The sequence below is a fragment of the Betta splendens genome, chromosome 7 (genome assembly GCF_900634795.4).
Source record: "Betta splendens chromosome 7, fBetSpl5.4, whole genome shotgun sequence".
NCBI classification, from domain to species: Eukaryota; Metazoa; Chordata; class Actinopteri; order Anabantiformes; family Osphronemidae; genus Betta; species Betta splendens.
In genome coordinates, this window is record NC_040887.2 from 12,308,449 (window position 1) to 12,331,689 (window position 23,241).

Here is a 23,241-nt window from a genome sequence, read left to right on the forward strand (position 1 = left end):
GCCAGTTCATTTCTCAGTCATGAAACTAAATTTTCTAATTACTCTGTGTTGCACAGTGCAGGGACGAGTCCAATTGACTTCATCAGCTGACATGATGAATCTAAAACTGTTTTACTGCTGGTCTGCTGTAAGGCAGACGTCTCCGACCGATTAGAAGACAGGTTTTGTATTGGGCATCATGGCGCCTCAGTAAAGTCCAGGGGCACAAGCAGTGAGTCATATCTCCTTGATTGGTCATGAAGTACTAGCCCTCACTGGGATGCATCGCCAGGCTGTTTTATGACGGTGTGTTGGAATAGGGAGGGGCTGTAAATTATAAGGCTACTGTAGGACTGGCTGGATACGAGGCCTTATCAGGTATATGGCATTTACTGTAGTCTAGATAAAACATTTGATCCAATCACTACATGGAATCTGCTTCAACGTCCTGCATCCAATTTAATTCAAACCGAATGTAATTTAATAGACAGAACATCAAATCTGAGGAGACGGATTTAAATTGTTTAACAGAAATACAACAAAGGCTGCACATGCTGCAATTCTAGGAAAGCTGGAACACAAAGAAATAGACACCAGTAAACAACAATAAACGAAGGCAGAGGAAATGCGTAGCAAGTTAATATTTAGGCATGTTTTGCTGACTTTACTGCAGGAACTTTCAGTCACCTGCCTATCAGCAAACTGATGAAAATGTGATGAAACACCGTGAAAATAAGCAGTCGCTAAACTATTTTTGCACATTTTCTGCTCATGGTGAACGTCCGCTCTGCTCACCTGTCCCTAAGCGGGCTGCCCCGTCTGGAGGTGCTGTCCGCTCGGGCCCGGACCCTCGACGCCTGCGGCTCCAGGACCACCACTTGGGGGTTGTCAAGGAAACACCAGCCGTTGTGAACGCCCACGTGGAGCCTCCTTTCCTGGATGACGAACGTCTGCGCTGTTCCATCTGGCTGCGGCTGCTTCTGAGAGCGAATGCGAATGTCAGAGCCGTAACGCAGCCTCATCTGCTGCACATCTGAAACCCCCACGTCGTCTCACAAATAAGAAGAAATTGATCTCCCCTGGAACTTCAAGGTCTTAGTGGCAGCCTGTCCTATTTACGTCTTCACAGTAACTCATAGGGCCATCCTGCGGTTTGACGGGATGGACAGACTGTCAGCAGTCAAGTGCTTATCTTTCACTCCTTTCCACACTATTGATCAGTTGGATGCTGGGGAGGCTGAGCACCCTAATAACTTAAAAGAAAAGAAGACTTTTAGTTGTGTGTGTGTGTGTGTGTGTGTGTGTGTGTGTGTGTGTGTGTGTGTGTGTGTGTGTGTGTGTGTGTGTGTGTGTGTGTGTGGACAGGAGCAACTAAGACCCTGGGCTGAAGGAACCATGGCTGCAGAGCTGGTTTGGCATTTGATCTGCGTTCTTTATGATGATATGGATATGTCACTAATAATAATAACAATAATAATAATTCCCAGGTCAGGTCAGACACATGATGCATAAAGACAATGCAGGCAAATGTAAAACCTAATTCAAAGTGTGCGTTGACTGACAAGCGTTAAGTGACTGGCTGTAAACTCTTCCACGCTGATCTCGCCTCTCATCCCACTCGCAAGCGTTTGTGTCTCTGTATTATCTGCCCTCTGTTCATCACATCTCTCACACCCACTCTGCCTTTCTTTCTCGCTCCTTTCTGTCCCTCTCGCTGCTTGAAATCTTCTCCATATCCACCCACACCTTCTCAATCAAATTAGCATATCAATTCAGCGCTGGCTGTTTTTATTTTTATTTCCATTTTTTTTCCCTGGTAAAACCGACACAGCGGGAGCTCCGGCCCAGCCTGACTACTCCACAGCCCACATGCACCGCTGCTCACGGCTCCTTTCTTCGTACGTCTTTGAACTGACTTACTCCATTCCTCTGTCTGCCTGTTGACTGTCTGCTCCCCTCTCTATTGTCACTCACTGTCTCGCTCACAAACAGCGGCAGATATGTGCTCAGCGGTATATAGATTAGGTTTAGATGATGCGGATGGGAGATGAAAGTCCTTTTCATAACCTTAAATGATTCCTTGCCCCATTCCTTTCAGAGAACAACATTACCTTTCCCTTTATCTTGTGCTGGATTTGGAAGAGATAAGTGTTCATAACAAATAACAATAAAGTGGGTCACATTATGGTTTCAACTACACACAACTAAGGCAAGATAAACCAATAACAATTAAAAAGCTGCACAGATGATGATGGTTCCAATATATCGAAGAAAAAAAGCATCATGTTGTTGATCCAACACCTGAAAAATCTTAGTTAAGGTGAGAGCCACACATTTCCCATCATGCCCTGGGGTTTCACAGTAGGTGGAGAGCAACTGCAGCACTTGGCTGCTTAGTTCCACCGTCTTGCACGTAGATGAGTCTGTGCATCAGAATCCAGGTTGTTTTACTCTCCCTGTTAATGTCTGAACCTTTGCTGGAGCCTGTTACAAACTTAACTGAAAAGGAAAATAAGTGAAAGCTAAAATTAAATATCTAAAGCACAAAAAGTTGAGGAACGCTTGCGTGAAGCCAGAGGATTATGTACATAGACCACGTCTAAATTTATTTGCCTTAACGATTCCGTGCCCAGAAAAATCCTGAAGAAAATAAAGATCTGTTTTCCTGCCTTATCTTCTGTCAGATTATTTTCGTCTCGCTGCTTTTATTCTTAGTTTTAGTTGTGTATTGAAACATTACCGCACCTTTAAATTAACCTGTCCAACACAAATCCAGCGTCTGGCAGGTGGCAGCCAGCAGCGCTAGCATGACAAGATATCTGTAAATAATTGCTTTCTGTGACAGCCAGATTATAATTATGATTGTGTCTTTTCCTGCACAGTCTGTCTGCTCTCTGTGCTCCGCTGCAGCAGCGCTGGAGACGCAGCTTTGTCTCATCCTGGACATTTCTGCCATGAAGTGTTTAAAGAGGGGAAGAAATGAAAGAGAGACAGAGGGAAAGTTGTTTATAAGAGAGCATCAGTTCAAGCGCTGCTTTCTGTTGGGCGCGTCCCTCCCTTCGCTCCCCTCCTCCGAGTCGCACTTTCATTTATTGCGTTGCTCCTTTTTCTCACCCTGTCACTTTCTCTTTCTCTCTCCCTCCCTCGCTCGCCCTCCTCTTTGTTTCTCTCTCACCTCTGTCTGCTGCCGTCACAGATTTCTTCCTCCCTCGCCTGAAATATGAATATTTTAGAGGTAAGGAGCTTAAAGGGAACAATGAAATGGCCCCCCAAGTTAAATTATACTCTATTTCCAGAGTCACAGAAGAGAGACTTCGCTGAGTGATGAGCACAGCGGTGCCACGTGGGCGTGTCTTTGTTCTCTTCATACTTTCATGCGGTGTTTATGATCTTGGCCCAGATGTTGCTCCTGAAACTGCCTCATCAGGGATGACACTGTGACTAACAAACGCGATCCCCCTCGCTGTCATAGCGTACACTTGACACCTGGCTAAACTGCCTGAATCCAGTACTGTTGTTACCATTAAAGAACAAGGTTGGTTTACATCATTTTGAAGGCAGTTGGTTTGGAGAGCTTTACGGCGCGAACACAACAGCGATTGTAAAGTGGTCGTATTTCGTCTTCTATCTTGCAATTAGAGGAGTCGCCCCAGTGTGGGAGTCGTAAAATGGAAACTAAACACTCGAACGTTCATATCCTGTTCAAGGAAACAACCATAAACCCAGAGAAAATGCTTCAAAGTTAGTGCATCACTATTATCTGTGACGGCTCCCTCCACAGAAGCTAGTCCGCAGTGCAGTGAGAGACGGACCGGACCGCAATGTTTCCTACCCTGAAACACACATTTCACATGTGTCTGCGCTCTCAAGGAGGAAAAATGTCCAAATTCCTCTGAAATCTCTTTTTCAGATAAAGCCCTCACCAGAAAGTCAAAGATAACTCTGGTGGAAAACATATCTTATCTTGCACAGAGAGGCACTACAGAAAATACAGGCAATACATTTCTGTGGATTGTACCACATTTGCTGAGTTAGTATTTGATTCCAGTTTGGCATTTTTTTTTTTTTATTCCGAAGGGTGTTTTTTTTGTTCTTCTCTCATTCGACATTCAATTCAGAAAATGACAAAAAAACCTCTGAAGTACAGAAGTGGAAGATTATTTTCTTCCCTTGAGTATTCACACCTGAGCACGCCATTACCATCATCAAATATTAGCAACGGAGATTCTCTTAGATTCAATTTACTGCTTCGACTGCTGGGGGAGACGGGGGGAGGAGGGGGGGGGGGGGGGGGGGATAAAATATTAGTAAGCAAAACCGATTCAGTCGGGGACGCTGTCATTGGAGCAGAATGGACTGGCTGCGAGAGAAAGGAAGTCGTTCTTGAACTGGGAAGCAGGCAGAGGCGGCTTCATTGTGCGACTGTGAAGAAAATGAGTGTCGCTTTACAATGGAGAATAAATTAGTTTTTGAAGGTTATTCCATTGTGCTTTAAGGGCAGACGATGGAACGAGAGAGCGAGATCTCTCGGGTTTGGCTCCGAGTGGGACACGCAGAGCTGGAGTCCGTACGTGGGCCTCGACCCTGCAGGCGCCGGGTTGGGACGAGTGAATGCCTGAGTCAGGATCAACAGCAGGGTCAGAAGCCCAACATGAACCGGCGTCCTGCTACCAGCTAACGTTATAGTTAGAGTATCTGATCAAAAGAGGGGTGGAGGATTATTTTCACTTTATGTATTAGCTTTTCTGCAGTCACTGTCCACATGATATGACAGTGACAGCTGACTGAAGCCCAACAATGGAGTCCAGTTTAAGCTGCACACATCTGGCCAATTACTTTGTCAAGTGTAAATGCTGGGATTCCCAGCTTTCGGAAAGTAGAGGAGATTGTTGGATGCCGCTTCCACTCTGAAAGGTTTGGGCAGAGTGGGTTTTCAAACGCTGCTCACTAATTCAACAAGGGCTTCTGTTGGAGTTTATTTACAGAAACCGGTGGCTGTGTCCAAAATCACTCCAGACTTGCCACCAAGTGCACTCGTACTTCTGAAACCCCTCTTTGAGTGTCAGACTGTGACATTCACACGGTGCATGTGATGAAATCCCCCCCTCGCCCCACCAGGACAGCGGTGTGCCCATATTACACTGCTTTGCACAGTAGGAGCCAACTGAGCTCCATGTTTGCTTCCATAAACAGATTTTGTTAATATTTGGAGGTCAGCAAGCTTTCTGTTGTATATTTGACTTCACTACAGTCCCAAAATGTATCTAAACTCTTTTGTGATTGTTGAGTACAAACCCCGAAGCTTGTTCTTGGAACAAAAGCTATGAAAAAATGAATTATTTATATATTATTTACCAAGAAAATAGTAAAAAGTGAGCAAAGATGTGGTTTCAGACACACTGGACGTTAAATAGTTTGAAGGGATGAAAAATATAAACTCAAAGTATGTAGGATAAACAAACTCAAATGTCTGCGCTGCAGCACAGCTATTATTGTTCCTTATGATCTAACTGAGAGGGAAAAGTCCAGTTCTAGCTAAAATATATAATCAGAGGACTTCAATGATCCCACTACTCACAGAACAATAATATCTTTATTTCTTACATCGACATCTATCTAATTTTCCTACCTACAATATGTCCGTGTTCAGGTTGAGGAGTTTATGTGCAAGTAACAAACTCCCTTAGTTAGTTACTTAGTTACTTGTACTAATTGTACTCTAATGCCTATAAATGTGAGCCATAGAAACGCTAAAAGGCACCTGGGTGTGGCGCTTCCTTCCTGCTTCCTGTCAGTTCTATGTGAAACCAACATGGAGGCTGTTGTAAGAGGTAATAATAACTGTACAGATGGTAACTGTCACCTCTAGGGGTGTGTGCGAGACAAACAGAGTGTTAGCAAGAAAAAGCAGGTGAAATTATGTCCCACTAGGTTTTGCATAAGCCAATTAACCAAGTCGGCTTCACAACTGTGGCATGTGAGTCCTACCTCTCACAACCAGCAAATGAAATATTCTTAGAGATTTATGAGCATCTCACATTTAAACCAGAGACTGTAGCTGCGTGTTAGAGGAAGTTGTTTTTGCTTTTTTGGTTAAAGTCATCCACACTCCTGATTTTTTGTTCATATGCAACTGTGTTAAAACGTGTGTGTGTGTGTGTGTGTGTGTGTGTGTGTGTGTGTGTGTGTGTGTGTGTGTGTGTGTGTGTGTGTGTGTGTGTGTGTGCGCATGCTACCCACACAGTGGATGTTAGCTCCCCCATATTGAGGGTGAGTCATCCATGGCAAGAAACAGTGGCAGCATCATTAGCATGCCGCTCTCGTCCTCCCACTCCCCTGCTCCTTAACAGATTTTAACTGGCACGGCGCTTCCACCGATAAATCACTGTTGCCCTACTGCCGAAACACTCCCATAATTCAGAAGCAAAAATATTACGGCAAATACGCACTCGCGCTGCTGCCCTCACTCCCGGTTTCACACCACGTCACTAAGCAATAAAGTTCCCGTGCCGCATTCATTCACTATACTACAGAAGCATGAGCACATGCTTCAGCGCCGCTTGTCCCACTTTAGAAAGAAAAAGCCCTAATGACCTAAAGTCCAAGTACAAACTCCAACACACGTATCCTTAAAGAACAAGATGAGCATTGTTCCACTTTTTGACTTACTGTTTTGTGTCAACAGATTTCATAAAACACACCGAAGCCAAACATGCTATTCAGTTTCTCAGTACCTCCGTTCTCTGCCTGGTTTGCAGCCTATTGAAGTTTATTTTTTCCAACGGATGCTCTTCATAAACAGTTCACAAATAAAGATTCTAAAAGGCAGCTTCTCCTTTCACCAGCGCAGTTCTAAGACAAGGAAGAAAATCTGATCAGGCTACACATGTAAAGCATTAGGAGCCCCTCCATATTTACTGAGTAGACTATAAACATTCATGGTGAAATAAACATTTGGTCATAAAACAGTAACAATATTCAGCAGTATGGGTTGGTAGAAAGTTTTTAGTTTGCTCTACTATTGCTTCAGGTAACATTAAAATGAATGTCACTTCATGTGATTAATGCTGGACAATGCACCGCAGCTTACTTTTTTACTCAGTAAACATGAAGGGACTTCGATCATACAGTTTATTTACGCAGTGGATTACAGTAGAAGGGAGCGTAATGTGATCTGCAGCTACTGAGTTTTTTCACTACAGGCTCCCAAAAACTAAAAAGCTGAACGTCGTAGGTGAGACCCTACAGGTGATTAATGGAGCCTACTGATCCAGGATCAGTTTTGTGCCTCAGCGTTAACCAGTTTCTCCTGGAGGACACTGTGTTCACATTTAAATATGCTAGATTCCACCAGCAGAGAGGAAAGAGAGCAAAGAGCCTGAGCTTCCAAGGTTCATGAATCCGTCTTTCCCCGTTTAACCACTGAGCATTCTCTGTCTTGTCTGACTTATAAGGTCTATAACCAGTCGCACTCTATTTCATTTAATCATTGGATCGTCAATCATTACAAAGACCTGCATTTCATGAATATTTGATGAGAGCCAAGTGCATTAAAGCCCATTCCTCTGCACTGCATCAGTTACAGTGGGCACAGGCCTAATTATGATAAGGGGAAGGCGCTCAGCTGGCACACTGGAAGGTGCAGCCACACTTCCCGTCCTCAGAGAACAATGTGTAAGATCCTCCTATTTCAGAAATGTTCAGCCTCCTTAGTCTTTTTTATAGTAGCACGTCCACAGGGGCAGTCCTACTTTGAGTGAGTTTTCCTCTTTAGGACAAATGAAAACTTCCTGGAGCTTTGTTACCAGAGTCTTTCTCAGTTCATTAAATCAGCCTGAGGCGCTTTGTTCTGCCTGCGGCGTGGCGCCGGTCCTCGCCTGCTCCTCTTCTCCTCTTCATCAGCGCGTGCCCCCGCCCCCTCCCGTATTTTTGATCACAAGCCGAGGCGTTACATAATTTCTGACAAGATTTCAGGGCCCTTCATCGAGAGCAATGCGTCTTATTTAGGGTGTAGGTGAAACGCTGCTGCGGGTCATTTGAGGTGAGGTAGCTGCTGGCTTCACTAAGCTTATAAAGGCACACGTGTTCAGCATCCCTGAGGGTGGTAGGCGCTTCTGAAGGTCACAGTGGGAGGGGATGGTCAAGACCACATCATTAAGGGTTGCTATAAAACTATACAAAGTGCCTTCCTATAAATCTTAGAGAAGTTCACAGGAAAAGCACATAAACCAGGGCACTAATATATTTGAGGAAGTGGACTGTAAAAAGCAGCCACTGTGTGTTTAGTTTGTCAGGCTAAAAATAGGAATACTTATGGAGAGATTATGTGAAGACTATACGTCAGAGTAGCAGCGAGCAAGGAATCATCTCATGCTCCGCTGTACATTGATCTGCCACCCCGTTCCTCCTCATTTTTGTCACTGCATTTCTGCCTCAATAACAATTTAAGCACCGGCACGCCGGAAAGAAGTCGCACATACGCACGATCGCTCCCGCAGCGGTAAAACTGAGCTGGCAGGTGAGGTGTCAGCATCACTTCACAGACAGCCTGATGACAATCCAGCTAAAGTCACACTTTTAAAGGTCACACAGAGATCACACGCTTCTGTCTCGCTCTGATCCCGCCCTGGCTGCACACACACACACACACACACACACACGCACACACGCACACACACACACACACACACACACACACACACACACACACACACACACGCATGCACGCACACACACACACACACGCACGCACGCACACACACACACGCACACACACACACACGCATGCACGCACGCACGCTCACACACACACACGCGCACACACACACACACACGCACGCACGCACACACACATGAACACACACACGCTAATTAAAACCTGCAATCAAGCCGACGCATGTGTGTATTCACACATCTTATGAACGTGAGAATGTCGTCACACAGTATCACAGAAGTTGTAAAAGTTGAAAAGACTGAACTAATCCTTGCCACTTAGTCTGGTTGTGGAGGCCTTAGACATTTTGCCATTAAACACCATTTTCCTGGTCATTGTCAAAGTGGTACAGGCAGTTATGTTTGGACAAAGGGGGGAACATATCTTTGATCGAATTATTGCAAAACATTATTTCTTCACACAAGGTAGGGCTGTGTACCACAAAATATCTTCTGCTTCAAAAAACACAAATGCTCAGTTCAAATGTGCATGAAGTGCTTGTGATTTGCTACTTAATACCATGTCTGTACAAAGTGGATGCACAGATGATTGCTGGTCTATACATACTCTATATTTGTAACTATCTCTGTTTCCATAAACAAGAAAGGAGAAGAGAAGAGATAAGTTGGCTTGATCTTACATTGGGAGGTGATGTGCCTCATTTCATCTTAGCGAGCCAGAGGCTGGCGTGTTAAGAGAAACTTACTGTGTTGCGGCAGTCAGCATTGATCAGCTGCAGCAGCTGGCTTTCGAACTGCTCCAGGGAGGGCTGGAGGGAGATGGTCAGTCTGTTCAGGGTGAAGGGCAGCATCCTGAGCGTGTGCGGCCTGAGCAGAGCATCACCTGGCGACAGGGCGAACGCAGCCTTTAAGCCCTAACCTGCTATGACATACACCCACTTAGACGCTTTAACTGTAATCCGGCCTCTGTGCTTGTGTCAAACAATCTAATAAATGATTTCCCCACTCGGGCACTTGACGTAAAGTGACTCAGAATTGATTGAAGAATATGTTTGGCAGCGAATGAAGTGGGGGAGCCTGTGAAGTCCACAATCGTCGCTTTGAGACAACACAACAAAAGAGAAAATAGTTAGGGTGATTGTAATCTCTTGAAGAGTAATGTAGCCATCAAGCGTTTGACTGCAGCTCTTGTCTCCGGAGCGCAGCTTTGGACTGTTCTGAATGCAGCATGAATATCAAGCCGGTGGCTGTGGTCTTAAAAGGCAGCTTAGGTCTCTGCTGCTCACAGCCCCAGAACATGGAGAGGATTAGCCTGCTACCATACCTCCCACTGACTCCCAATGATTATAGCTCTGCTCTGTCAGACTCCATTACATCCCCTCTTAGAAACTTACTTTCTAAGTACTGCAGACATTTCAACTTCTGATGGAACCAAATTTCCGAAAAAAAGGCACACTACTAAGAAGAAAGGTAGATGCCCAGTGTGACAATTTAAGAGAAAGCAAAAAAAGGCTATTTCAGTATATTAAGTAGTGTGTGTGCCTCCTGGGATCTAAACTAGAGAAAGAAGATTTAGCATGTAGGAAAGCTATATTACTCAATAAACTAAAATACCCCTAAACACACGTGCCCATTTATTCACTTCTAGGTTGAGGCGCTACCTGTTGGAGAAGCTACGAGGCCGGGGATGTTCTCATCACCGGAGACGACGACGTTCTGTGGGAGAAGGTGCATGGCGGAGGCCAGAGCCGGATGGCTTCTTATCACACAGTCCAAATGTGCGCCGTCAATGGCCTTCAGGAGACCGACGCCTGCGAACACAGATGCACACCACATCATTTTACCATCACACACATTTCCATTTCCTTGGCAACGGGCGAAGTGGTTTTGTTTTGCTGTCTCAATACAAATGAGTTGGTGTTAACGTTCCATCCCACCAGCTTGGCCAAACGCACTGTGATCTATCTGTCTCCTGGCTGCGTCACAGTCTAAGCAGCGAGTCACCTGACAACGCGCAGACACTTCCATTTTTCCACATTCCATCTGGCCGGCGGTGACCCGGGTGAAATGTTCCATTACACTGTGAGCATCGTTTCCCAGAGGTAGAGCGGAGTCGAACTGAAATGACAGCCATTCGACCTGGAAAGCGAGAGCGACCGCGGCGCCGATGAGGCAGAGGCTATAAGCAATGAGGTAGACGCTGCCATCGCTCAAACGGGTCGTCCGGTGGCAAGTGACAATCCACAATTCCTGCCATCAACACGAGGCGCGGAGCCTTCGGAGGGAGAACAAAGCGGTGCTGGGTGCACTGCTCATGTTTGCGTCTTTCAAGCCTGCACGCCATTACAACCTCTCAGTCTGACAAGATTAATGACGGCTCCTTCACCAATACAATACATCAATACAGAGGGCTCCGTCCACTCCCATCGGTCCGCTCAACAAGCTGGCGCTGACGTGGTTCAAGGGAACATTTAGGTAATGTGCTCTTAAGTATCACAGTGAGCGAACTGCTGTGATGACTGTAGATTCAGTGTCAGTAGATCATCATACATACTGTATACAAGTAACTGCAATCAACACAAAATGATAATAAAATGCAAAATTATGCATCTTTGAACATGTGTAAACAAATGCACGACTGCTAATGGCATTACTGTACAAGGGAATATCCAAATAGTCTTTATCAGCCATCAAAATATTAAAATTCAGCAGCAGAAAAACTACAGTCTGAAATAATTCACACACAGTAAAACGACTACTTTTATCTTTTGTAGCACAAACTTTGTAATTCCCTTTAATGTCTTAGTTATCAAAACAATAGTTGGGGGAAATCTCTACAGCTCAGCTTCAACAAATGCTTTTCGTGGAGACAGAAGGCACTGTTGAAAAGGTGCTCCTTATATCGAAACAAAAAAAAGGGCAGGATGGGTGTGAAGGAGAGAGAAAGTGAAGCGGAACTCAAACATAGAACTGTCTTGACACAGATGGTGCCCAGGTGTCTGCAACTTTTTCATCATTTATTTCTTGTTATTCATTATGCATCAAGCTTGAGCTTCAGTCAGATGCTGCACATAGATTAGTAAACTGAAAATTTCCCCCCCAAATTTCCTCACTGTGGTGGCGTGGTACCTCAGAGTCGGCTGAACTGCAGCTTGGCAGGAGATGTGAAACCGAGGAAGTGGAGGAAAAAAAGACAGAAAATGGCTCAGCATCAGACAAACAGAGGCAGTGACTCCAGAAGAAGGTGGAGTGGGCAAGAAAAATATTAAAGATACAGGATATGGGTGATTTTAAAATTCTCATTCTGAATATTATTTAAACCTTATTGATTGTGTTTTGTTAGTATTTGCGGAAATGGTAATAAAACAAAGAGTGCTTGTTTTGGCCAATACAAGTCTGGTGAAGAAGCTGCCATAATAAAGACATTGTTAACCATCTTTAGCGTTCACCCAAACCAACCACGGACAGATATGCTGAGAAACCTCCAGCTGAACAGGTGAAGCTCTTCATCTTAAGCTCAAGGTAGCTTTTCACAACATCACTGGCAAAGATTTGTCACTGCGGCACCTTCGTGCACCTCGCACCCACACAAACGGGAGTTAATGTACTTGTTGCCTCAAATAAAAATATGCAAATGTGATCACAATGTACCATCTGGCTGTCTTTTCATCGCACACCCTCAGAGGGCCCCAGAGCAGCCCTCTATCCGTCTCGTTCTACTTTTCCTTCCGCTTTGCTCTCGGCTGGTCGCTGAGAGGAGCTCAGATCAGTGAGCTTACCGTCTCCCTTCATGCTTGTTTCCTCCTGCTATTTTTGTCTCCCATATTTTAAGACCTCCAAAAGCCCAGAGGCATCTTTCAACGTCTATCTTCTCACCATTTTACATTTACTGACCCTTGACCCCCGGCTCCAGCCCTAAAAAACAGTTTGACTTCTCTGCCACCATCACACCATCGTGAATTTAGACAAACATCTTGTCAATGATAATTTTTTCATTTTGTCTTTCTCTGCGGTTGTTATATTTAGTGAACACCTGTTTACTTCAACAGTGACCTTGACTTAAAGCTTTTTGTTTGTCATTACATTTGATTTGAAAAACAAATAAATATCCCACAACAAGCTGTGAAGTGTAAACGTCCTAATGAATGAGTTGGTCTAATCGTACTTTTCTACAAATGTGTCCTATCATGATCTCAACTAATGTGTAATGTAATCAACACATGTACAAATCTAATGTAGGAAATAAGGAACGTATCAGGACAATTAAAGAACACAGAAAATGAGCTGATTTGTTCTCATAGCTTATTAAAAACTTGCGTAGGAACAAGAGAACAGGCTGAGCTGATTAAACAATCAGTTGCAGGTGAGAGTGAAGGAGGGTTCAAATAGTGGCACTAGCTGAACACTGGATCTGTGAAAGAGAGCAGAATCTGGAGGGCAGTGATCAGGTGAGTGTGGAGGGACCTGCTGCTGCAGCAGCTACTGTCAATGTAGATGATTCTTGAGTATTTGATTAATTCTACTGTAACTTCTGTTTTAAAATGAGACTGTAGCTGAAGAATAATTAGAAACTGTACAGGAGGTTGTAGAAATCTTTGAGTTGTACGCCTCCATAAAACTGTTTAAAGTCCCCACTCTCATCAACCTGAGAGTTGATGTGTCCACTGGTTCAGGCAGTTGGAAGCTGGAAGATTCCACTTCTCTGACTTTGACACTGTCCTGGGCTCAGGTGGCTTCTTCCAGCTTCTACCCTCCTGGACACTCCAGGTGAACCTGGTTAGTAGGATCAGGGAACAGTGTATCTGCCAGAGGCAAACCAGACTCTCCACTGGTTTCATTGAACTGTGTGAATCAAGTTGACGTATAAAATTCTTTACACACAAATGCAATGAGAGCGCTGCAGATGTGTGAAGGTCACACTGCTTGTTTGCAGAGGTTGAGGATATTTGGAGTAGAGATGAAGATGCTGGTGGCCTTGCTGCTGTTGGGCTGCTCTGTGGCTCAAGGCACCATTTTGTCAAAATGTGAGGTTTGGGATCAGCTGCTTCAGGTCCTGGACGACAACCCCAGAAACATGCGCTTCTTGGCTTCACGTAAGTTTTAGCTGCTGCTACATAAACACTGATGCTGTACATGTAGAACAAATGTTTGAAGTGACCCTGAACTTGCACACAGTTCAACTTATTGTTCTCCTTGTCTGAAGTTCTCTGTCAGGCAGAGAAGACAGGATTTAACACGAGCAGCGTGATTGTCAGAAGTTCCAAACTGGAGGCTCTCACCAGGGACCGACGAACTAATTCGGTGCTGCTGCCAGTGGTGACCGTCCGGCCGCCGACCGTCCGGCCCCCGGTGACGACCGTCCGGCCGCCGACCGTCCGGCCCCCGGACCTACCTCCTCCTCCGACCTCCTTCCCCCTTTTACCCTTCCTTCCGTCGCTACCTTCCTTCCGTCGCCCCTACCGTCGGCCCCGGTGACGACCGTCCGGCCGCCGGTGCCCGTGGCTGGACGTGTTGCCCGGTCTCCAAATGAAGTCCAGACATGCTATGGCATCTTCGCGCTCTGCAATACCGTGGCCTGCAGCGATGGCAAAACTCAGTCCCTCAATCTGTGTGGACTAGACTGCAGCAGTGAGTCCTGCCTTCATTCTGATTTAACCAGCGAGTACTTGCATTTAGGTTGAGGTTTAACTTAACTGTGTAAAAACTGGTCTGAGTTGACCCTGGTATCTGGTGGGTGACGTCTTTAAACATTTCTCTTGCTTTCAGAACTGCGGGATGACGATATAAGAGACGATGCCAGCTGCATGTGGACGCTTGCCAAGTTTGGGTATGTTCACTGTCACAACATTCAGTGAATTATCTTTTACTAAGTTGAGGTTAAACCATTTCATTTTAATCACAGATCTTTGCATTGCCTCACTGGACTTTTTTGCTAATTGATCAATTCAAAGGCTTTGAATGGTTGCACTGAGAAACAGTTTTCACAGCTTTACTCTAAACCTGTATAGTCAGATGCCATAAATGGCTTCAGAGACTGAAGCCACTGAATGATCTGACTTGATGTGACTGCATCGAACAAAGTCAAGTGGTTTTAATGATGCATCTTGTTCGTTTGCAGGAAAATGCTGGTTGACGAGAGTTGTACACATCCCCAGGCCTCCAACTACTTCACTGAATGCTCATCTTGATGGCTTTAGTTCCAGAACCAGACAACTTGAGCTGGAATAAAGTGAAGCAACTGTTGATGTGAACTACATTTGTCAAATTGACTAATAAAACTACCTTTTGCAGACTTGTGAGACTGATCTTCTCAAACTAGCATGCATAACAAATGAACCTCCAAAAACAAGAGCAAAGGGCTGTTGTGTCTAGAACAGACCTACTTCTATCTGAGGAAAATTGGGTGCATCCTTTCTCAGTGATGCGGACAAGACTCTATGCATTTGTTACTGCTAGACTGGACTACTGTAACTCCCTACTCCATTGGATGCCCTAAAAGCTACTTTAAAAGCCTACAGCTAATTCAGTGCTGCAGCTGGACTTCTAACAAGACTTGGGGGGGGGGGGTGTTCACCTTTCTCCCACATTAGCTTTTTTTGCACTGGCTGTGTGAAATGTAGGATTTTGTAAATTCTCCTACAAAACGATTAATATTAAAGCTCCTTCTTGTCTTAAAGGCGTCAGCGTTCCCTATTCTCCAAGCAGAACGTTTCGTTCTCAGCGCTGGGCTACCTGTGGTTCCTAAGGTCTTTTAAATGTAGAATGGGGCACAGAGCCTTTAGCTCCTCTCCTGTGGAACCAGGTTCCAGAAGCTGACACACTATCCACATTAAAATCTGACTTAAGACCTTCTGTTGTGATAAAGCTTATAGTTAGACATGGTTCAGGTCACTGGCAATGGTTGTTTGTCACAGTTAAACTGCAATAGACATAGACTGCTGGGGGACTTGATTTATACACTGAGCTCCTATATTTCCTTCTATCCAAAAACCTCCCATCATTGTTCCATGTTTAACTAACCTTGTCTCTTTCTCTTTAAGAAAGATCAGTCCCTGATCCGACCATCCTGCCTGGGTCCAGACCATGGTCCGACCATCCTGCCTGGGTCAAGTCTGTAGTCCGACCATCCTGCCTGGGTCCAGTCTCTGGTCCGACCATCCTGCCTGGGTACAGTCCCTGGTCCGACCATCCTGCCTGGGTACAGTCCCTGGTCCGACCATCCTGCCTGTGTCCAATTCCTGGTCCGACCATCCTGCCTGGGTCCAGTCTCTGATCCGACCATCCTTCCTGGGTCCAGTCTCTCATCCGACCATCCTGCCTGGGTACAGTCTCTGGTCCGACCATCCTGCCTGTGTCCAGTCCCTGGTCCGACCATCCTGCCTGTGTCCAGTCCCTGGTCCGACCATCCTGCCTGTGTCCAGTCTCTGATCCGACCATCCTGCCTGGGTCCAGACCCTGGTCCGTTCAGGTTCCAGAAGCTGACACACTCTCTACCTTCCTTTAAGATCTGGCTTAAGACCCTCCGTTTTGATAAAACGTATATATTTACACATGGTTCAGGTAACTGGCAATGGTTGTTAGTCACAGTTAAGCTGCAACAGACATTGACTGCTGGGAGACTGAGCTCCTATATTTCCTTCTACCTCTTCTATTCAAAAACCTCCCATCATTGTTCCATGTTTAACTAACCTTGTCTCTTTCAGAAAGATCAGTGACTGATCTGACCATCCTGCCTGGGTCCAGACCCTGGTCCGACCATCCTTCCTGTGTCCAGTTCCTGGTCCGACCATCCTGTCTGGGTCCAGTCTTTGATCCAACCATCCTGCCTGGGTCCAGACCCTGGGCCAACCATCCTGCCTGTGTGTCACTCTCTCTCCCTTCACCCCAACCGTACGAGGCGGACGGCCGACCCACATTCAGCCTGGTTCTGGTTCCTCGTTAGAGAGGAAGTTTTTCCTCTCCACTGTTGCTGTCAAATTAAAGGCTTGCTGTATGTGGGGTTTGTTGGGTTTAGTTGTGTAAGGTCTTAAAGCTTACCTTGTAAAGTGCCTTGACATAACCTTGTTCTGATTCGGTGCTATATAAATACAATTGAATTGAATTGAACTTTCTGCCAAGAAATATTAACTATAGGTGCTTTTTTTATTTAAAAACAGAAACCCAACTGTCTTATAACCTGTGATGTGCAGCCGGCAAGAGTCTTATCTCCCATTTCTATTCCTGGCTTCAAACTGTATGAAAAACTGTAGGGTATTAAGATAAATAAGAGCACTGCGGCACAGCAGGGGTCCCAACATTGAATAGCACAGAAAAGACCTGCAATGTTTTGGGCAATATATTCATATTAGAGTCCAGTAGGTTACTTTGTAAATGTACTGTTAATGTTAGAAATCCGGGCGAGGTCAGATGGGTTCAGGCCATAATCTATGGTGATTGGCAGTCAAAGACTGTTCAGTAGCTGGTACAGCCATGGTCCTTTGTATAATGGAAGTAAACAGAAGAGAAACGTTCTAATGTACTCTCATGAATTTCATGTTTGATTGACCTACCTATACTCTAGGTCTGTCTCAGTGTCACAAGGACAATTAAACAGCTAAAGTGTAAACATAAGCTAATATTCCACATGCAAAACCACACCAGTTAGTATCCAACGTGCTTTGTGATCTGCATACACATACCTATCTGCCCCTTGAGTGGTGTATAGTGTGTTGGGGGGCTGAGAGGACTGTCGACTGGTGATGGTGCAATTCCTCACAATGCTAAACTATGCATGAAGCTTATGGAAACATGCAAAAAAACATCTGTTTGCTTAAATTCATTTACTGCCCCTTGACCCCGGCTCAAGCCCTGCAAAATAGTTTGACTTCTCTGCCACCATCACTTGATTTCACCAAATAAGATAAATGTCCTTGTGATCTCAACTAATGTGTAATGTTAAAACTCAACACATATACAAATTCAATGTAAGAAATAAGAAACGTATAAGGACAATAAAAGAACACATAAATGAGCTGATTTGTTCTCATAGCTTATTGAAGACTTGCTGAGGAACAAATGACCAGTCTAAGATGATTAAACAATCAGTTGCAGGTGAGTGAGTGTGAAGGAGGGTTCAAATAGTGGCACTAGCTGGGTGTGTGAAACAGAACAGAGTCTGGAGAGAAGTAATCAGGTGAGTGTGGAGGGACCCGGTGCAGCAGCTACTGTGTCAATTTAATTGGCTTCTGTTTTAAAATGTAACATTAAAGTAGAGGAATCATTAGAAACTGTACAGGAGGTTGTTGAAATCTGAGATCTTGAGAGTTAACCGCATCCATAAAACTGTTTAGAGTCCCCACTCTCATCAACCTCAGGGTTGATGTGTCCACTGGTTCAGGCAGTTGGAAGCTGGAAGATTCCACTTCTCTGACTTTGACACTGTGTCCTGGGCTGTGGTGGAAATTTTCCATAAAGAAGTAGATGAGAGAGAGTTGTCCTTTTGTGCGATTTATTGAAATAATAAAGAAAATAAAAATAATGGGGAAAGCAAATGAAAAGCATGGATGTTGATCGTGCACATCAACAAACCAAAAACCAGCTGGGGAGATCAGTGCACACACCACGAAGGTGTGATGCAAAGAGCCCACGATCCTCAAGTTGCTTCTGCCTTTTAACCCCTTTCTCTGGCTCTGGTGGAATGTCTCTCTGCAGCAATGGAATTGTTTGCGCCACCTTATCTCGCTGTGAGTGAGAATGTTTGCTTTCTCACTTCTGCATCGTCATGTCTTGTTATCCAAAGGAAGGAACACCGAGCTTCCAAGACAAGATGCATTTGCTTTAACAGCCTTGGGTCTGGTGGGGAGTCAGATGGGATGGAGCCAGAGTCCGGGTGTAAAAGACAAACATATATCAGAAATTATTAGTCAGTCAAATGGAGCATCAGATGTTTAGACTTGATGTACGTCAGGGCACAAGAGATTATTTGTTTGTGTAAGAATGTTCAGTATTGCACCTAACCAGCACATGACGAGTGTGTTGGATAAGAAACAGCACAAGGCAAAATTTTTCCATTACATGGGCTCCGGTGGCTTCTTCCAGCTTCTACCCTCCTGGACACTCCAGGTGAACCTGGTTAGTAGGATCAGGGAACAGTGTATCTGCCAGAGGCAAACCAGACTCTCCACTGGTTTCATTGAACTGTGTGAATCAAGTTGACGTATAAAATTCTTTACACACAAATGCAATGAGAGCGCTGCAGATGTGTGAAGGTCACACTGCTTGTTTGCAGAGGTTGAGGATATTTGGAGTAGAGATGAAGATGCTGGTGGCCTTGCTGCTGTTGGGCTGCTCTGTGGCTCAAGGCACCATTTTGTCAAAATGTGAGGTTTGGGATCAGCTGCTGAGGGTCCTGGACAACAACCCCAGAAACATGCGCTTCTTGGCTTCACGTAAGTTTTAGCTGCTGCTACATAAACACTGATGCTGTACATGTAACAGATGTTACAAGTGACACTGAACTTGCACACAGTTCAACTTATTGTTCTCCTCTTGTCTGAAGTTTTCTGTCAGGCAGAGAAGTCAGGATTTAACACTAGCAGCGTGATTGTCAGAAGTTCCAAACTGGAGGCTCTCACCAGGGTCCGACGGACTAATTCTGGGTCATACACCTCAAGGCTTGTGCGAGCAAGTGGATCGGGCGTGGCCTCCCTGCAAGTTGCCCCAGCCTCTTTGTGGAGCGATCTGCAGAGTGCGATAGCGGCAGTGGCCTCTCTGTTGGTCTCTGCGCCGTGGGGGTGGACCGCCCCCCGTGGCGGTGGCGCTTCCCCCCGTGGCGGTGGCGCTTCCCCCCGTGGCGGTGGCGCTTCCCCCCGTGGCGGTGGCGCTTCCCCCCGTGGCGACCCCCGTGACCCCTCCCTCCGTGGCGACCCCCGTGACCCCTCCCTCCGTGGCGACCCCCGTGACCCCTCCCTCCGTGACGACCCCCGTGACCCCTCCCTCCGTGGCGGGCCCAGCGGCGAGACGTGTTGCCCGGTCTCCAAATGAAAACGAAGTCCAGACATGCTATGGCGTCTTCGCGCTCTGCAATACCGTGGCCTGCAGCGATGGCAAAACTCAGTCCCTCAATCTGTGTGGACTAGACTGCAGCAGTGAGTCCTGCCTTCATTCTGATTTAACCAGCGAGTACTTGCATTTGGGTTGAGGTTTAACTTAACTTTGTGTAAAAAGTGGTCTGAGTTGACCCTGGTATCTGGTGGGTGACGTCTTTAAACATTTCTCTTGCTTTCAGAACTGCGGGACGACGATATAAGAGACGATGCCAGCTGCATGTGGACGCTTGCCAAGTTTGGGTATGTTCACTGTCACAACATTCAGTGAATTATCTTTTACTAAGTTGAGGTTAAACCATTTCATTTTAATCACAGATCTTTGCATTGCCTCACTGGACTTTTTTGATAATTGATCAATTCAAAGGCTTTGAATGGTTGCACTGAGAAACAGTTTTCACAGCTTTACTCTAAACCTGTATAGTCAGATGCCATAAATGGCTTCAGAGACTGAAGCCACTGAATGATCTGACTTGATGTGACTGCATGAAACAAAGTCAAGTGGTTTTAATGATGCATCTTGTTCGTTTGCAGGAAAATGCTGGTTGACGAGAGTTGTACACATCCCCAGGCCTCCAACTACTTCACTGAATGCTCATCTTGATGGCTTTAGTTCCAGAACCAGACAACTTGAGCTGGAATAAAGTGAAGCAACTGTTGATGTGAACTACATTTGTCAAATTGACTAATAAAACTACCTTTTGCAGACATTGATCTTCTCAAACTAGCATGCATAACAAATGAACCTCCAAAAACAAGAGCAAAGGGCTGTTGGTGTCTAGAACAGACCTACTTCTATCTGAGGAATATTGCTGAGGAAAATTGGGTGCATCCTTTCTCAGTGATGCGGACAAGAATCTATGCATTTGTTACTGCTAGACTGGACTACTGTAACTCCCTACTCCATTGGATGCCCTAAAAGTTCCTTCTTAAAAGCCTACAGCTAATTCAGTGCTGCAGCTGGACTTCTAACAAGACTTGAGGGGGGGGGGGGTGTTCACCTTTCTCCCACAATAGCTTTTTTTGCACTGGCTGTGTGAAATGTAGGATTTTGTAAATTCTCCTACAAAACGATTAATATTAAAGCTCCTCCTTGTCTTAAAGGTGTCAGCGTTCCTTATTCTCCAAGCAGAACGTTTCGTTCTCAGCGCTGGGCTACCTGTGGTTCCTAAGGTCTTTTAAATGTAGAATGGGGCACAGAGCCTTTAGCTCCTCTCCTGTGGAACCAGCTCCCTGTTCAGGTTCCAGAAGCTGACAAACTCTCCACGTTTAAAATCTGACTTAAGACCTTCTGTTTTGATAAAACTTAGTTAGACATGGTTCAGGTCACTGGTAATGGTTGTTAGTCACAGTTAAAATGCAATAGACATAGACTGCTGGGGGACTTGATTTATACACTGAGCTCTTATATTTCCTTCTATCTAAAAACCCCCCATCATTGTTCCATGTTTAACTAACCTTGTCTCTTTCTCTTTAAGAAAGATCAGTCCCTGATCCGACCATCCTGCCTGGGTCCAGACCATGGTCCAACCATCCTGCCTGGGTCAAGTCTGTAGTCCGACCATCCTTCCTGGGTCCAGTCCCTGGTCCGACCATCCTGCCTGGGTACAGTCTCTGGTCCGACCATCCTGCCTGGGTACAGTCCCTGGTCCGACCATCCTGCCTGTGTCCAATTCCTGGTCCGACCATCCTGCCTGGGTCCAGTCTCTGATCTGACCATCCTTCCTGGGTCCAGTCTCTGATCTGACCATCCTTCCTGGGTACAGTCTCTGGTCCGACCATCCTGCCTGTGTCCAGTCCCTGGTCCGACCATCCTGCCTGTGTCCAGTTCCTGGTCCGACCATCCTGCCTGGGTCCAGTCTCTGGTCCGACCATCCTGCCTGGGTCCAGTCTCTGATCCGACCATCCTGCCTGGGTCCAGACCCTGGTCCGTTCAGGTTCCAGAAGCTGACACACTCTCCACCTTCCTTTAAGATCTGGCTTAAGACCCTCCGTTTTGATAAAATGTATATTTACACATGGTTCAGGTAACTGGCAATGATTGTTAGTCACAGTTAAGCTGCAACAGACATTGACTGCTGGGAGACTGAGCTCCTATATTTCCTTCTACCTCTTCTATTCAAAAACCTCCCATCATTGTTCCATGTTTAACTAACCTTGTCTCTTTCAGAAAGATCAGTGACTGATCTGACCATCCTGCCTGGGTCCAGACCCTGGTCCGACCATCCTTCCTGTGTCCAGTTCCTGGTCCGACCATCCTGTCTGGGTCCAGTCTTTGATCCAACCATCCTGCCTGGGTCCAGACCCTGGGCCGACCATCCTGCCTGTGTGTCACTCTCTCTCCCTTCACCCCAACCGTACGAGGCGGACGGCCGACCCACATTCAGCCTGGTTCTGGTTCCTCGTTAGAGAGGAAGTTTTTCCTCTCCACTGTTGCTGTCAAATTAAAGGCTTGCTGTATGTGGGGTTTGTTGGGTTTAGTTGTGTAAGGTCTTAAAGCTTACCTTGTAAAGTGCCTTGACATAACCTTGTTCTGATTCGGTGCTATATAAATACAATTGAATTGAATTGAACTTTCTGCCAAAAAATATTAACTATAGGTGCTTTTTTTATTTAAAAACAGAAACCCAACTGTCTTATAACCTGTGATGTGCAGCCGGCAAGAGTCTTATCTCCCATTTCTATTCCTGGCTTCAAACTGTATGAAAAACTGTAGGGTATTAAGATAAATAAGAGCACTGCGGCACAGCAGGGGTCCCAACATTGAATAGCACAGAAAAGACCGGCAATGTTTTGGGCAATATATTCATATTAGAGTCCAGTAGGTTACTTTGTAAATGTACTGTTAATGTTAGAAATCCGGGCGAGGTCAGATGGGTTCAGGCCATAATCTATGGTGATTGGCAGTCAAAGACTGTTCAGTAGCTGGTACAGCCATGGTCCTTTGTATAATTGAAGTAAACAGAAGAGAAACGTTCTAATGTACTCTCATGAATTTCATGTTTGATTGACCTACCTATACTCTAGGTCTGTCTCAGTGTCACAAGGACAATTAAACAGCTAAAGTGTAAACATAAGCTAATATTCCACATGCAAAACCACACCAGTTAGTATCCAACGTGCTTTGTGATCTGCATACACATACCTATCTGCCCCTTGAGTGGTGTATAGTGTGTTGGGGGGCTGAGAGGACTGTCGACTGGTGATGGTGCAATTCCTCACAATGCTAAACTATGCATGAAGCTTGTGGAAACATGCAAAAAAACATCTGTTTGCTTAAATTCATTTACTGCCCCTTGACCCCGGCTCAAGCCCTGCAAAATAGTTTGACTTCTCTGCCACCATCACTTGATTTCACCAAATAAGATAAATGTCCTTGTGATCTCAACTAATGTGTAATGTTAAAACTCAACACATATACAAATTTAATGTAAGAAATAAGAAACATATAAGGACAATAAAAGAACACATAAATGAGCTGATTTGTTCTCATAGCTTATTGAAG

General features: G+C 45.3%; 2 protein-coding genes and 1 long non-coding RNA gene across 11 annotated transcripts in view; 2 read left to right on the top strand and 1 right to left on the bottom strand.

Annotated features, from left to right (window-relative positions):
- Positions 1-23,241, bottom strand: part of nphp4 (nephronophthisis 4) — a 109,848-nt gene that overhangs the window by 66,130 nt on the left and 20,477 nt on the right. For 6 of the 8 annotated variants that reach the window (XM_055510311.1, XM_055510309.1, XM_055510316.1 and 3 more), the window contains 3 exons: positions 10,314-10,463; positions 9,399-9,535; positions 775-959 (listed from right to left, as the gene is read on the bottom strand). In XM_055510311.1, coding sequence (XP_055366286.1) covers positions 775-959; positions 9,399-9,535; positions 10,314-10,463 — 472 coding nt within the window. The remainder of the gene's footprint in view (positions 1-774; positions 960-9,398; positions 9,536-10,313; positions 10,464-23,241) is intronic. The other 2 variants (XM_055510310.1, XM_055510313.1) reach the window with 2 other exon arrangements.
- LOC114858777 (uncharacterized) lies at positions 12,966-14,944 on the top strand. 2 transcript variants are annotated; one of them, XM_029156348.3, is made up of 7 exons: positions 13,050-13,100; positions 13,382-13,513; positions 13,586-13,745; positions 13,856-14,032; positions 14,119-14,280; positions 14,419-14,479; positions 14,771-14,944. In XM_029156348.3, exons 3-7 carry the CDS (start codon positions 13,610-13,612, stop codon positions 14,838-14,840), a joined length of 606 nt encoding a protein of 201 aa, XP_029012181.1. In that variant the 5' UTR covers positions 13,050-13,100; positions 13,382-13,513; positions 13,586-13,609; the 3' UTR covers positions 14,841-14,944. The 2 variants fall into 2 exon arrangements, with proteins under 2 accessions (XP_029012180.1, XP_029012181.1); XM_029156347.3 differs by lacking the exon at positions 13,382-13,513 and having other exon boundaries at positions 12,966-13,100.
- LOC129604339 (uncharacterized) lies at positions 18,231-19,412 on the top strand. The gene is made up of 3 exons (XR_008695136.1): positions 18,231-18,847; positions 18,920-19,079; positions 19,190-19,412. It is a non-coding gene; the product is annotated as an uncharacterized LOC129604339 (long non-coding RNA).